The sequence below is a fragment of the Oncorhynchus kisutch genome, linkage group LG23 (genome assembly GCF_002021735.2).
Source record: "Oncorhynchus kisutch isolate 150728-3 linkage group LG23, Okis_V2, whole genome shotgun sequence".
Classification (NCBI taxonomy): Eukaryota; Metazoa; Chordata; class Actinopteri; order Salmoniformes; family Salmonidae; genus Oncorhynchus; species Oncorhynchus kisutch.
In genome coordinates, this window is record NC_034196.2 from 27049885 (window position 1) to 27066073 (window position 16189).

General features: G+C 42.9%; 1 protein-coding gene across 4 annotated transcripts; it reads right to left on the minus strand.

Annotated features, from left to right (window-relative positions):
- Nucleotides 1-9710: 9710 nt before the first annotated feature.
- Nucleotides 9711-15890, minus strand: LOC109868637 (homeobox protein orthopedia B-like). Of its 4 annotated transcripts, none has more exons than XM_020458339.2 (3): nucleotides 15707-15890; nucleotides 14747-15147; nucleotides 9711-11195 (listed from the first exon to the last, which is right to left on the minus strand). In XM_020458339.2, the coding sequence occupies exons 1-3, from the start codon at nucleotides 15741-15743 to the stop codon at nucleotides 10668-10670; spliced, it is 966 nt and encodes a 321-aa protein (XP_020313928.1). In that variant the 5' UTR covers nucleotides 15744-15890; the 3' UTR covers nucleotides 9711-10667. The 4 variants fall into 4 exon arrangements, with proteins under 4 accessions (XP_020313928.1, XP_020313926.1, XP_020313927.1 ...); XM_020458337.2 differs by having other exon boundaries at nucleotides 15668-15854; XM_020458338.2 differs by having other exon boundaries at nucleotides 14726-15147; nucleotides 15707-15844.
- Between the last annotated feature and the right edge of the window lie 299 nt (nucleotides 15891-16189).

Genomic DNA, 16189 nt, shown 5'->3' on the forward strand with positions numbered 1-16189 from the left:
ACCTCTACCCTTCTACCTTCCCCTCTACCCTTCTACCTCCACATCTACGCTTCTACCTTCCCCTCTACCTCCCGTCCCCCCTCCCTGTCTACCTCTTCCTCTCCCCTTCTACCACCACCTCTCCCCTTCTACCCTCCCCCTCTACCTCCCCCTCTACCCTTCTACCTCCACGCTTCTACCTTCCCCATCTACCTCCCTCTCCCCCTTCTACCTCCCTCTCTACACTTCTACATCCCCCTCTCCCTGTCTTCCTCTTTCTCTACCCTTCTACCTTCCCCTCTACCTCTACCTCCACCTCTACCCTTCTACCTTCCCCTCAACCTCCCGTCCCCCCTCCCTGTCTACCTCTTCCTCTACCCTTCCACCACCACCTCTACCCTTCTACCTTCCCCTCTGCCCTTCTACCTCCACATCTACACTTCTACATTCCCCATCTACCTCCCCCTCTCCCCTTCTACCTCCCCCTCTAACGCTTCTACATCTCCCTCTCCCCATCTTCCTCTTCCTCTACCCTTCTACCCCCACTTCTACCCTTCTATCTCCCCCTCTATCCTTCTACCTCCCCCTTTACCCTTCTACCTCCCCCCTCTACCCTACTACCTCCCCCTCTCCCTGTCTACCTATTCCTCTACCCTTCTATCTCCACCTCTACCCTTCTACCTTCCCCCTCTACCTCCCCCTCTACCCTTCTACCTCCCCCTCTACCCTACTACCTCCCCCTCTCCCTGTCTACCTATTCCTCTCCCCTTCTACCACCACCTCTACCCTTCTACCCTCCCCCTCTACCTCCCCCTCTACCCTTCTACCTCCACGCTTCTACCTTCCCCATCTACCTCCCTCTCCCCCTTCTACCTCCCTCTCTACACTTCTACATCCCCCTCTCCCTGTCTTCCTCTTCCTCTACCCTTCTACCTTCCCCTCTACTTCTACCTTCCCCTCTACCTCTACCTCCACCTCTACCCTTCTACCTTCCCCTCTACCTCCCTTCCCCCCTCCGTGTCTACCTCTTCCTCTACCCTTCTACCTCCACCTCTACCCTTCTACCTTCCCCTCTACCCTTCTACCTCCACATCTACACTTCTACATTCCCCATCTACCTCCCCCTCTCCCCTTCTACCTCCCCCTCTACGCTTCTACATCTCCCTCTCCCCATCTTCCTCTTCCTCTACCCTTCTACCCCCACTTCTACCCTTCTATCTCCCCCTCTATCCTTCTACCTCCCCCTTTACCCTTCTACCTCCCCCTCTACCCTACTACCTCCCCCTCTCCCTGTCTACCTATTCCTCTACCCTTCTATCTCCACCTCTACCCTTCTACCTTCCCCTCTACCTCCCCCTCTACCCTTCTACCTCCACGCTTCTACCCTTCTACCTCCCCCTCTACCCTACTACCTCCCCCTCTCCCTGTCTACCTATTCCTCTACCCTTCTACCTCCACCTCTACCCTTCTACCTTCCCCCTCTACCTCCCCCTCTACCCTTCTACCTCCCCATCTACCATTCTACCTCCCCTTCTCACCCGTCTACCTCCCTCTCTACACTTCTATCACCCTCTCTACCCAACTACCTCCATCTCTACCTCTCTGTCGGGTGTCTGTGTGCTCTAGTTGTGTCTGTGTTCCTGCTCTGTTCTGTTCTCCAGATTGAGATGCCGCGGCGGATGGTCTGTGACCTTCATGGTGCCTCAGATCGGCGGCTGGCACTGATTTCTGATTTAGTGTCGATCCGCTGCGCTTGTCAGGGGCTGCGAGGTGCTTTCCATGTGGTAATAGAAAAGCTCAAGGGCAGCTGGAGAAGGGAGGAGGGAGACAGAGAGAGAGAGAGAGAGGGAAGGAAGGATTGGTGGCAGTGGTGGAGGGTGTGGGTTGAAGAAGTGGAGGAGGGAGACAGAGAGAGAGAAAGAAAGAAAGAAAGAAAGAAAGAAAGAAAGAAAGAAAGAAAGAAAGAAAGAAAGAAAGAAAGAAAGAAAGAAAGAAAGAAAGAAAGAAAGAAAGAAAGAAAGAAAGAAAGAAAGAAAGAAAGAAAGAAAGAAAGAGAGAGAGGGAAGGAAGGATTGGTGGCAGTGGTGGAGGGTGTGGGTTGAAGAAGTGGAGGAGGGAGAGAGAGAGAGAGAGAGAGGGAAGGAAGGATTGGTGGTAGTGGTGGAGGGTGTGGGTTGAAGAAGTGGAGGAGGGTGTGGGTTGAAGAAGTGGAGGAGGGTGTGGGTTGAAGAAGTGGAGGAGGGTGTCGGTTAAAGAATGGTGGAGGGTGTGGGTTGAAGAAGTGGAGGAGGGAGAGAGAGAGAGAGAGAGGGAAGGAAGGATTGGTGGTAGTGGTGGAGGGTGTGGGTTGAAGAAGTGGAGGAGGGTGTGGGTTGAAGAAGTGGAGGAGGGTGTGGGTTGAAGAAGTGGAGGAGGGTGTCGGTTAAAGAATGGTGGAGGGTGTGGGTTGAAGAAGTGGAGGAGGGTGTGGGTTGAAGAAGTGGAGGAGGGTGTGGGTTGAAGAAGTGGAGGAGGGAGGAGAGGTGAATAAGGCTTGAATGTGCAACTATTTGTCAACTATCAGGGCTGAGTGGGTTAGATGTACAGAGGTTTGGATAGGAGTGAGAGAAGAGGAGAGCAAGGAAGAGGAAAATATGAAGGAGAAAGAGGCGAGAGAAGGAAGTTGGGAGACATACTGTAGGAGGAAAGAGGAGGGGTCAGGAAAGCTGAGAGGAAAATAAAGGAATCGGAAGAGGAGGAGAATCGAGGGAGAAGGACACAGTGTCCACACATAATATGTCAACATGAACAATGGAAGGAATCAGCAGCATGAGGAAATGATAAAACGAATGAGGACCACCAAATACTACCACTAACAAGTGTGAGAGAGAGAGAGAGAGCACCGAGATCAGAGGCAAAGTGTTCCTCCTCTTCCTCCTTCCCTCCTGTTCTGCTCCCCCCATCCCATCTCACCCTCCCTGATAGGAAAACAAATGGTTATGATGATGGAAAAGGATTTAAGGTGTGATTTAACCGAGAGCTGGCTACAGCATTCGATAAGAGCCACTCCCACATTTACCCGGTGCTAGCTGTGATGTGAATGTAAAAGCCTTGTAGTGGAGAGAGGCTCATTCCTGACCAACACACCTCACTGTCCCTCCGCATTACCTCCTCACTGTGTCCTGCTTTACCCACTCATACCTCTGCATCCGCCATGCCCATACACACTACATCTACACTGACAACATTCACACTATACTGATACACACTACATTCACACTGATACACACTACATTCACAACTGATACACACTACATTCACACTAATACACACTACATTCACACTAATATACACTACATTCACACTGATATACACTATATTCAAACTATACTGATACACACTACATATAGTGAATATAGTGTAGTGTAGTGTGTGTAGAGTCAGTGCCTGAGAGTTAGTTCACGAAAGGGTCAATGCAGGTTGTCCAGATAGCCATTTTATTAGCTTTTTAGCAGCTTTGTTTTGTAGTCTTATGGCTTGGCAGTAGAAGCTGTTCAGGGTTCTTTTGGTTCCAGACATAGTACCGCAATGGTACCACTTGCCGTGCTGTAGCAGAGAGAACAGTCTATCGCTTGGGAGGCTGGAGTCTTTGAAAAAATGTTGGGCCTTCCTCAGCACATGCTCTGAGTATGCATCCTGTTATTCAATCTGGCCCCGCGGCCTTGTAAATTTGAACCTGTTTAAAGGTATTATTTACATCGGCTACATAGAGTGAGATCATACAGTTGTCCGGAACAGTCGGTGCACTCATGCATGGTTCAGTGTTGCTTGCGTCGAAGCCAGCATAGAAGGCATTTAGCTCATCTGGTAAACTCACATCGCTGGGCAGCTCACAGCTCATTTTCTCTTTGTAATCTGTGATAGTTTGCAAGCCCTGCCACATCTGTTGAGCATCAGAGCCGGAGTGGTAGAATTCGATCTTAGTCCTGTATTTGACGCTCTTTGCCTGTTTGATGGTTTACCCGGATTAGGTCGTAGCGGGATTTCATTTCAGCGTCCGGATTAGTATCCCACTTCTTGAAAGTGGCAGCTCTAGCCTCAAATTCAGTGGGGATGTTGCCTGTAATCCATGGCTTCTGGTTGGGCAATGTACGTACGGTCATTATGAGGACGACATCGTCAAAGCTATTGATGAAGCTGGTGACTGATGTGATAAACTTCTCAATGTTATTTGATGAATCCAGGAACATATCAATCTGTGCTGGTGAAACATCCACTTCCTTGGACCACTTCCGTATTGAGTGCGTTACTGGTATTTACTGTGTGAGCATTTGCTTGTAAGCAGGAAGCAGGATGGAGTTATGGTCTGATTTGCCAAAGGGAGGGCGGGTGAGGGCCTTGTATGTGTTTCTGTGTGTGGAGTAAAGGTGATGTAGAGTTTTGTTGCAGAGGTGACAAAATGAGCTAAAACCGATTTCAGTTTCACTGCATTAAAATCACCGGACAAATAAACAGCGCCTCTGAATGTGAATTTTCTTGTTAACTTATAGCCCTATACAGCTTGTTGAGTGCAGTCTTAGTGCCAGCATTGCTTTGTGGTGGTAAGTAAACAGCTATGAAAAGTACAGATGAAATCTCTCTTGGTAAATAGTATGATCTGCAGCTTATCATGAGGTATTCTAACTCAGGCGAGCAAAAACTTGAGACTTCCTTAGTATTAGAGATCGCTCACCAACTGTTAACAAAGACACACATCCCTCCTCTCTTTGTCTTGCCTAAGTCATCTGGTCTAGACGATACATAGAAAAAACAGTGAGATGTATATCCATGTCCTCGTTCAGCCACGACTGATAAAAATAGGATATTACAGTTTTTCATGTCCCGTTGATAGGATAGTCTCGAACGGAACTCATCCAGTTTGTTCTTCATTGATTACACATTTGGCAATAGAACAGAACAACAGAACAATAGAACAGAACAATAGAACAATAGAACAGAACAATAGAACAATAGAACAGAGGGCAATGGTGCTCTACTGTATGTGTTTGCAGACATAGTCTCATCAGGGTGCCTCCCCTCCCCCGCATGTCTTTGCCACCGTTTCCTCTTTCGAGGATTAGGGCCTGGTTCGGAGTAACGTCCAGAGCTGCCGACTCGTTGAAGTGGACATTTTCGTCCAAATCGAGGTTAGTAATCGCTGTTCTGATGTCCAGAAGTTGTTTTCCGGTCATAGCAATTAATGGCAGAGACATTATGTACAAAAGAAGTTACGATCAGCGTAAAAAAATACACACAAAATATCAGAATTTATCAGGAGCCCGTAAGACAGATGCTGTCCACTGCAGGGCCATGTCTTACATTCACACTGATACACACAACATTCACACTGATACACACAATATTCACACTGATACACACAATATTCACACTGATACACACAATATTCACACTGATACACACAATATTCACACTGATACACACAATATTCACACTGATACACACAATATTCACACTGATACACACAACATTCACACTGATACACACAATATTCACACTGATACACACAACATTCACACTGATACACACAATATTCACACTGATACACACAATATTCACACTGATACACACAACATTCACACTGATACACACAATATTCACACTGATACACACAACATTCACACTGATACACACAATATTCACACTGATACACACAACATTCACACTGATACACACAATATTCACACTGATACACACAATATTCACACTGATACACACAATATTCACACTGATACACACAACATTCACACTGATACACACAATATTCACACTGATACACACAATATTCACACTGATACACACAATATTCACACTGATACACACAATATTCACACTGATACACACAATATTCACACTGATACACACAATATTCAAACTGATACACACAACATTCAGAGCGTTGGACTAGTAACCGAAAAGTTGCAAGATTGAATCCCCGAGCTGACCTGGTAAAAATCTGTCATTCTGCCCCTGAACAAGGCAGTTAACCCACTAGGCCGTCATTGAAAATAAGAATTTGTTTTAAATTGACTTGCCTAGTTAAATAAAGGTAAAATAAACAAACAAAAAATCAATCTAACTGACATTACACAACATTTAAACTGATACACACAACATTCAAACTGATACACACAACATTCACACTATACTGATACATACTACACTCACACTACAATACAAGAGGTGTAAAGGCAGTGTTAAAGTTCTGTAGCTCATGACTGACAAGAAGAAAGTGTTGTATACAGATTTATTGTTGTAACAGTAATATTAATGTACAATATACTGCAATGACACTGTTACAACACATTCATACTGTAATATAATAGACAGTGACTGGAATAGTGTGGTCAGAAACGTTAAGAGCAGACTAAGGAGCATGACCAGATTCAGGCCTCTGTCACTCCAATTTGTCACATGAGTAAAACTGTAATTGCTGTTTATCCATCAACATAGGTTAATTATCCAACATTGACCTATCACACACACACACACACTTTGAGTGCTCTGTTCTCTCAAATGTTTTGCAAAAATGGATGTGGGATGGTGATATCAAAATGTCAAATATTACAACTATCTCTAAGTGTTCTGTGGGGTCCAGTGGTTACAACCGATGACCCTGGCACACATGTAAGCCAGACTCGGCAAAGGGTTCAAATCCGGCCCACTGCCCTTTGACCCTGCCCCCCTTTAACGTCCATGTCTATCCGACACTTAACTATCCATTCAATAAAGCAAAAAAATGAAATAATACCCTTTAAAAACTGCTACAACAAAAAAATAACATATTTAATTCTCACTCTCTGTCTCTCTCTGACCCCAGTGATGCTCTGTTCATTTGCTCTTATGGATAGATAATGGGCACAAAATTGAATCTCTTCATTTGCATGTAATATAATTAAGACATTCCCAAACGATGACGGATGGTGGGAGCTGCTAGGTGTCAGTCAGTCTGGTCAGACTGGACCAAACACAGCCAGAGCAAGACTCTTCACTACTTAGACTGAAATGAATAAAACCTGGAGATGGAATTCTTCACCATGTGCCATCTGAAACAACAATCACCGGCCAAGATATTGTCCTGTCTGTCAGACCAAATGATGTCTCTCTTCCATTATAACCATGCCTTCCCATCATTGTCAGACATATCCAGAGTTGTATCACACCATTAGTAGAATAGAGTAGAACGCAAAGACCTAATGCTCTTCCCTATGTTTTTAAGAGTGATCCAACCGATTTTACCAATGGTTGTGATAATGATTTAAACATCGGTACACACTGTGAATAGTACAACATCACTAGTATTAAATAGCTATGTTATTTTTTTGTGACCATTTGTGCTGAATGGGAGTGGTAGTCAATGTATATGGGAGTGGTAGTCAATGTATATGGGAGTGGTAGTCAATGTATATGGGAGTGGTAGTCAATGTATATGGGAGTGGTAGTCAATGTATATGGGAGTGGTAGTCAATGTATATGGGAGTGGTAGTCAATGTATATGGGAGTGGTAGTCAATGTATATGGGAGTGGTAGTCAATGTATATGGGAGTGGTAGTCAATGTATATGGGAGTGGTAGTCAATGTATATGGGAGTGGTAGTCAATGTTGCATTAAAAACATAGGACATACTGATGTGCTGGTTGGAATATTGGCATAGCAGTTGTAATGATATCTGTAATCTTCTGCAGTGACATTTTCCAATTAATGGGTAGGTGAATGAGGGTGGAACAATGCATGGCAATATATGCATAAACAGCTATTGTACATCAATGCATAAACACGCACTCTCTCAGGAAGCTTTCGAACACATTCTCTCACCCTTTTAAATACACACACAAGCACTCACCCACCCCTGCACACACAAACACATACGCACACACACTCGCACGCACACAGAGCCTGAGAGAAAATTAATGAGCTCTCATTCATAATCCTGGACAAAGAGAGCCATATTCACACTTGGATGGTTAATTGACTGATTTCATTTATTTCTGTGAAATAAATAGGAGGTAAACATTGGCTCGCTCCCACATTTTCCGCGACACACTCGCTGCACAGAATTCTGGGAGAAATGATCCCACCAACAGCGGGGTCACTGATTGGCTCTCGCGTCAGTGTGTGACAAATTACCCAATGAGAAATGGGTTACCCATTTCCACAAAGTAATTAACCTGGGTGATAGTGAAACAAATGATTACATTTATGTAATATTATTTCGCATCTGTCGCCAGGACTGGGAAAATCTTTATCCCTGTGCACGCCTCCCCAACCCTCCTGATTGTCTTGTGATGCTTTGTGAATATTAACACATCCAGACGTCGACACATGCGCGCACACACACTGGTGTTCACTCGGCTATTGAGTGCCAGTTGTTGCACTTTTTGTAGCTTTATTATTTATTTATGCTAGTTTGTATGGAGGAGAGCATCCAGATCAACAGTGATACTCTACATCGTGTGCTGGATGTTCCGATCCAGGTAAAGAACCATCAACAATGGGTAGATCTTGAATGTAATACTATTGAGAATGTGACCTAAAGAAGTAACAGTGGCAGCCAAAGAAAAACAGGGTGTAGGTGGGTTTCGTTAACCAAACTATCTTCTGTTGCCCAACCCCAGACAACATTACTAATATGATGATGATGATGATTATTATTTAAATTAACTCATTTGTAAACACATTACTGCATTTACCAAGCATCTCATGTGGAGACATTGTCCTATGTCTTCTCTTCAGGTAGTTCCATGTTCCAACCATAGACATAGGCCTACTGTCATAAGCAGAGAAGGTCACATAGATCAGTGGTTCCAACACACACACACACAGACAGAGAGACAGAGACGAGAGAGAAAGAGAGAAAGGGGGGATAAGATATGTGTAGAGTTTAATAGCTGGCTCCACATGCCTGTTTGATGTTCTGTCGGAGGCGGTATAAATTATGCTGCTGCTGCACCACGATTTAGAGCTTGTCGCCGTTTTGTTGGGGAGATTATCCTCAGGGACGTGCGTTAATACAGCCGAGATTGCTCCAAATATGGGTTTGATGAATGAATCCGTGATATACATTGACATGACGAAACAAAATATAGGCCTGTACAATCAACGTTACAGTGCGATATTATCCATCAAATATAAGGTCAAACCCGTCAATGGAGCTCGGGGGGAAGAGAAGGCAGAACTCATGGCACGGGTCGCATTTACTTGACATATTTGGCTGGATAGGATGTGTCATTCGATTCAGCAAAAACGTTTGTTGTTTTGAAAGATGTGCACGACTTAACGCGTATTTCTGTTATAGAAATCATAGAAATCTATAAATATAAAGATATATTATTCATTGCCTTGAGCTTTCATATCCATAACACACCCACATTCTTGTCCACTTGCTTTTCTCTAGTCTGGGGGTGGAATTCCATCAGTAGCCTACGTCGGTGAAATATCAGTAGCAATACATATTGGACGGATATACTGTAGACTATTTACAGCTCGTTGTTAGATAGTTTGATGTTTTGATCATCGGTTTTCCTATTTATTGTAGGCCTACCGTATATCACCGGAGAACGGTGACACTTTGCCCGTGCCTCCGAGTCCGGGTATGAAGCATTTCAGGGAAATAAAAATAAACATTAGGTCAGTATTTGATTTTGATAGGCTGGGTGCATGCGTCACGTTCAAGAAAAGGAGGTTGATTCGTGATGTGACATATTGAAAATGATTTTAATTTGTTCATTTACAGTCAATTGATAAAAACATGGCCATGAAACGAAATGGTTTGTTCAGTATCAGATCAAACATTTAAGAAATTCTGATATGATAATAAGCACAGACAATAATTTAGAACATATCACAAACTGACCAAATGGGAACAAGTCAAGGATGCTTCCTCTACACAAAACATCCTATATAACAGATTATATTCAAGTCGATTTTTCTTGTCTTAATTATAGTAGGCCTGTTTCCGTAAATTTACCTTGGCCAGCACATGCAGTCAAGTTCGTTTCCATGTTGTGTGATTCCTTTGAGATTATCGCTTGTCTTCCTCTTCCGTTGTATGAATCTTTTTATGCTTTTCAAACAAACAAAAAACTCCCAGGTGTGTGAGATCTGCACGTGCACTGCGCATGCCCGTGGCCAATCATGGTTACATGCTGTGCAGCAGGTGACATTAAAAACGAGTTTTATTATTTTTTGAGAGTTTTTACACCCTCGACCATCGGCCGGTGGAAACTGTTAGAAACTCCAGTAGCAAATATCAGCACTATTTTGTGATACACAAATGAAATGAAAACGAGGTGGTAAATATATATTTTTTAATAAATAAAATGATAAACAAATAAATAAATATACATAGCCTACATGTAAAATAAATCAAGTTATAAAAGTTATAAATCAATACATGCACATCGTAAATTAATAAGCTAAACATTTACCCATTTATCCACCTTCAAATCGTTTGGTTTTAGTATTAGTGTGTCAACAAAACTGTGGCTGTTGTTTTGCTGCTGCCTTGCTTTTTTTGCTTGGAGACATTCTCATCCTTGTCCAACTGTATTGGGCTGGATGTGTTCAACAACAAAACAAAAAATGTTAGATGACAAAGTAAAAAGAAAAACGCTTAAAACGTGGTGCTTGGCTTGGTGGTGGTTGGCCTACTACTAAGTAAAACTCATGGATACTGTGTGCTCCAGCGCTTTTCGCCGCAGGGAGGCGATGCTCGTCCCTCTCCAGACGTCATTTTCCGGGGAGCTACACAGCTGGGGAGAGCTCGTCACGTTGGTGGGACCGGACAGGGAGGCCGGGACCATCCCGGGGAACGGGTTCTGGTAGAGGTGAGACTGGAGTCCGGATCCGTTCGACGACATGTTGGATAGCCCCATGGAGTTGGGCGGCGGGCCGGACAGGCTGCACTGGGACAGGGACTGCGCCATGGCATGCTGGTGCTGGCGACCCAGGGCTGGAGGGAGCTGCAGCTGAGAGACGCCTGGCATCCCTGCCGTGGTCCAGCGGGTGTCGTTGGCGTGGAAGGAGCACAGGCTGTCGCCCATGGCCGCGGCGGCGGCAGCAGCAGAGTTGAACTGACTGTGCAGGCCGTGGTGGGTGGGCAGCAGCGTTCCCGGAGCGCGGAAAACGTTGGTGGTCTTCTTGCGCTTCTTCCACTTGGCGCGTCGGTTCTGGAACCAAACCTGGAGTAGAGAGAGAGGGGGAGAGATGGCTTAGAATCTGGCTACAGTGTCATCAATGTGAGACACAATGAGTAGGCTACTGTACATTTATATATACGGTCACTTTAACGCACGGGAAAGAGATGTAGCTTCTTAGAAGAGCAGGAAGCCAATAACACAGATATTTCCATTACAAATCGTATTTATATCAGCGGATTCCATGAATAACACTAGATATGATATACATCGGATGAAATTATATGCCATAAACGAAGGATTTGATATCTTACATGACATCACGCCAAAAATCCATGTCAGTAAATGGTCTCTGGCATGCCTGCATTAGTCCATGGATATCATAAAATAAAATGTCTACGTCAGAAAACACGATAGCCCTGTGCGGGAGGTGGTCCAGCAAGCTGACAATATGTGATTGTGACTGTTATGAGCCCTATAGCCCATGATTTTGATATGCATTTTAAATAGACTATCCGAAACCCGTTTACTATTTAGAATATTATAAAAAATGATACAGAGCAACTTACAGTAGAGTGCATACCTTTTTCGTACTTTTTCGTACTATCAAACTAAGTTTATATAATTTGCTGCATAACATGGATATAAACACTTACTTTTGGCCTACATAAAGCAGCAATAATATTAGTATTTCGGAAATAAAGGCGTTATTAATGTGACCTAGGCCTCAGTTGTAAATGGCACAAGCAGTGTTTATTCTGCGGGTCCTTGAGAGACTGTCTATATAGATCTCATAGTAGGCCTAACCCGGTTAGCGCCGATGATTAATGTGAAGATTTGGTTGAGACACTGTGCCGTAGTATTAAGAGGCCCAATCTCAGTCCATCCCCCAGAGCAGCCAGCCGTGAAATCAGGCCTCAAATGCATTACACTTCAAAGGAAAGAAAATGCAATTTCTCATTCTGTTTAAAAGACAGAGTACACGTTCAGCGCTTCCGCCATTAAGACGTGGAACTCTGACAGGCCCATTTCAGAAGAGAACAGCGCAAGCTGCATGCGCCTTCTCATTCGAGACATCCCAGGCTATTTTTACCCACTGGCTTCCTATTATTATTATCATTGGCTATACGCTTTATAAAGGGCTCGTCATTTCGCTAATTCTTATTTTATGTAAATAAGATATTGAAACCAAATTGATCCGTGCAATAATAATGATTACCGCGGTTACTGTTTCACATGTGAACGACTCCTCTGCATTTTTCATTGCTGCTTAATAATCCCTTATCGCAATAAATAATTCAGAAATTGGTTGATAATAATGGATTTGGTTTTATTGCACTATCATCGTGAGAAGGGCTACATGATAATGAACGACGATGCATCAGAGGACCCAAACGAACTGCTATGTCGAGCTATTATTGAATTCATCTCGTGAGCTATTTTGACAACTGAGCTATATGGAATGTAAAGGGAAACAGAATAAACCATTAGGGCCTACCATTGGTCATGTTGTCACCCAATATCCATATAGAAGTAATTATGTTGTAAAAGATAGTTTAATAGTGAGGGTATAATAAAGATAAAATTATCATTCCATTTTCATTATGCATGAGAACGCACAAATATAGGCCCACTCCAATAGGACAACAAACCGAAACGTTATTAGATTTTAAGTACCAAAGTCATTGCCTAATAAAATAGCCTTACCTCTCGTATCATTTCATCTGGCCCATTGAGAGTTGTATGTGTGGCTTATTGCATATGCACATTGCACATTCTCCTTTGTGTAGTTTACCGTGCATAATAATTCAGTCAAATGTATACATGTAAAATTGAATGTTGTTTTTGATACATTGAGTAGGAAAAAATACACTCATATTTAGGAAATTCTTATTTTCATGAATTATATCGGCTACCTAGGCCTACATTAAGATGCCCTTAATATGTCCACGTACAATCTGTAATTTTCAGATATTATGAAAACTTACACTCATGGAATTTAAATTATAGTAACTATCCAAGTCGATGTATTAATGCAACGTTGTAGGCATGGGTTACACGTTTCATCACAATCTTGTGTTGAACGTTCGTTTTAAGAATGATGCCCAGCTGAGAATTCTGTTCAATGCGGTCTCAATGGGTGGTGATGAAGATTTAATCTTAAATGCATAACTGTGGATGGGAAACACGATGGCATTTCAAAAGGATTAGTAGGAAAAGCTTTTGTCATCATTGTGATGTTTCCAGATTGACATTAGATGCAGTATAACGCTAGCTAGTTAATATTGATGGGAGAGCAACCAAATTTTAGCTAGCTAACGTTAGCATTGATAGCTATTTCTGACGAACTTGAGAGAGATGGCAATGTTGCCATGAGCTAGCAAAGTAAATATGACGACATTATAATAATGGCAAAGTTGTTTTCTACTAATTATATGTCTACGTTAGCAATGTCATTTTATTTCCAGGCCACTATAGTGTAAATTTGACGAAACAGTCACTAGCCCCTACTCAGAAAGACTTGGCATTAGGCCTAAACATCCATCAGACGTCGATATTCTGCGGCATCTGTAGAATGTCGATAACAATGGCAACGACGAGACAGAGTGACGGAGGTGCACCTATGGTAAAAGCTGTTTTAATCTCCAATTAGATTTGTTTATTAGTTCTGTTCATTCTGGACAATTGTATCTCATAACATCCCGGTTTTGTCAGCTCTGTCTTGAATAACGTAATTTTGGGACACGTTTCTTGCATCTAGTTTCAACCAAATCGCTGTAGAACGTTATTACCCGGGCTCTTGCGCGTTATTTTCAGAACCATGGACAGCTCGCTCAATATTGTTATTGTGCACGTGAAGTGAAATAATAACACAGTGCAGTTTTTGTCAGAGATTTAGGTTAGTCTAGCATACATCTTGTATTTCCTTTTAACAACAAAAAGAAGGCCCTCAAAAAATACAATCGAGGTTCAGGTGTAAGCTATTAGTATTTTTGACACAAGGAAATAAAACATGGTTGGCTCGAGGAACACAAGGCGTGGCCTATATGCTATACTCCTATAGTATATCGCTAATGGATTACATGTAGTTTTAGTTCCAAGGGAATAGCCTATTAGTGGCAAATATTTTAGGTTATTATACATTTCTAGTGGCCACATTTTTACGCAGTATCAAGATGTATGGTAGGCCTATTTTAATCCCTTCAATAGTCTACACTTCATCTTCTTTAGATTCAAGCTACTTAGCCTATATTATATTGGCACTTCTGTGAGAACAGCTGTGAGTTGGATATTTTCACCGAGTGGTAATTTAGACTGTAATGAAGATGTACTTTGCAATTAGCCGTGGTGCCTATTTATTTGAGGAAATATTGTTATTGTGCACGTGAAGTGAAATAATAACACCCACTGACGGTTCATATTTACATTATTTTTGAGGGTTGAGAGGGCAAATTGCATACACATTTCATCACATCATTTCCCTAGTACACTACTCTTACAGTGTTATTATAGGCTACTTGTTCAAAATCATTTGCTATGACACATACATTTCCCAATCCATATCACAAACAAACCTGCACGCGAGATTCCGTTACCTGAACGCGAGATTCCGTTAGGCCGATCCGTAGGGCCAGTTCCTCCCTCATGAAGATATCTGGGTAGTGCGTTTTGGCGAAGCTGCGCTCCAGTTCGTTAAGTTGGGCTGGAGTGAATCGGGTCCGGTGTCGCTTCTGTTTCTGACTCTGACTTCCTCCGGATTGGCTGGAGTTGTTCTGCTGCTGCTTGTCCTGTTGCTCTTTACTGTTGGCCTGCACGCCGGAAGGGTTGGATCCACCATTGTTGATATCGTCTCCAGGGAGCATGGTGGTCCCCTCCACGGTGTCTGGCCCCGGGGCTAGCTCGCCGGAGTGGCCGGGGTCAGGTCCAACTCCACCACCTAGCCTGCACTTCAGAGCCTCCCTGTGACCCAGCAGCTCTGCCGCGGCATCCTTCATCCCTGGATAGACAACACCCGGTCAGAATTTAAAGGCAATGTCACAACTATTCTGTATAGGCTAATGCATAGGAAAAATCTAAATTAGTATGATATATTGTTAAAATACATTGTTTAGTTAGATTATCGAAAGTGACACTTTTATGAAGCTAACGAAGTCTGGCAAGGGGATAATAGTTTGTCATGCATGCAGATAATTGGTTGAACATTTTGTCATTTTACAAAATGCTCTCTAAAAACATGATGAAACCATCGAAGTGAACATTACATTATGGATAAAACCAGACACTAACTGTATTTTAAACAAGCACATAAGTATCATAGGCTACAGCGTTTAATCTAGGCTACTCCTTAATTCCATTTGATCACATCAATAATTTAGAAAACGGTTAAATCAAATTACGCAGTAATATAATAATTACTTTTCCAATGAATTATCTCACTTAACTGACATTAAGATAAAATAAGAAACAAATTGTCAATTTTCTCTGCTTGATTTAGATTAGAAGTGCCTCCAGCTTACAGTAGAGTTGAAGACCGGAGTTTGGCGACGATAACTCACCGAGGCGAGCATCCAGGAGGTCGGCGTGCGAAAGCATTGCGCACCTCTCCAGTGCGAAATGCTATTTCAAAAAAATCTCTATGACTTTAACCTGTTTAAAAAATATATATAGCCTAAATAAAAGCAAATTCTGTTTGTGGTTAAAAAAGGAGGTTCCTTGCATTATAATGTCCTTTAGAGAAACGGGGAGGCGCCTAACAACCCAATGAACCCATGAGCTTCTTTAAAGGAGAGCCAATCAGATTTGAAGCTCGAGATATGTCAACAACCTCGAGACCCCAGAGCAGCCAGCCACTCAAATCCTCCCATCCAGCCAAATTCACAAGTTCATTTCTCCTCATTTCTGTAATTGGCTTTGATTTCAACTCCAAATTATATCAAATAAAATCACTTGATTTAATATCTGTGAAAGCTTCGACCCATTTGATAAACTGGATCAGCGCTGTATGTGTTTAATTGTGCGTGCTGTTGCTGCCTTTCTCT

Coding starts and splice junctions, on each gene's coding strand:
- LOC109868637 (XM_020458336.2), bottom strand. CDS start 15,743: ATGCTTTCGCACGCCGACCTCCTGGATGCTCGCCTCGGTGAGTTATCG. Junction 15,148..15,667: donor CTCCGGTCTTCAACTCTACT/GTAAGCTGGAGG, acceptor TTGTCTATCCAG/GGATGAAGGATGCCGCGGCA. Junction 11,196..14,725: donor TAACGGAATCTCGCGTGCAG/GTTTGTTTGTGA, acceptor TCTCTACTCCAG/GTTTGGTTCCAGAACCGACG.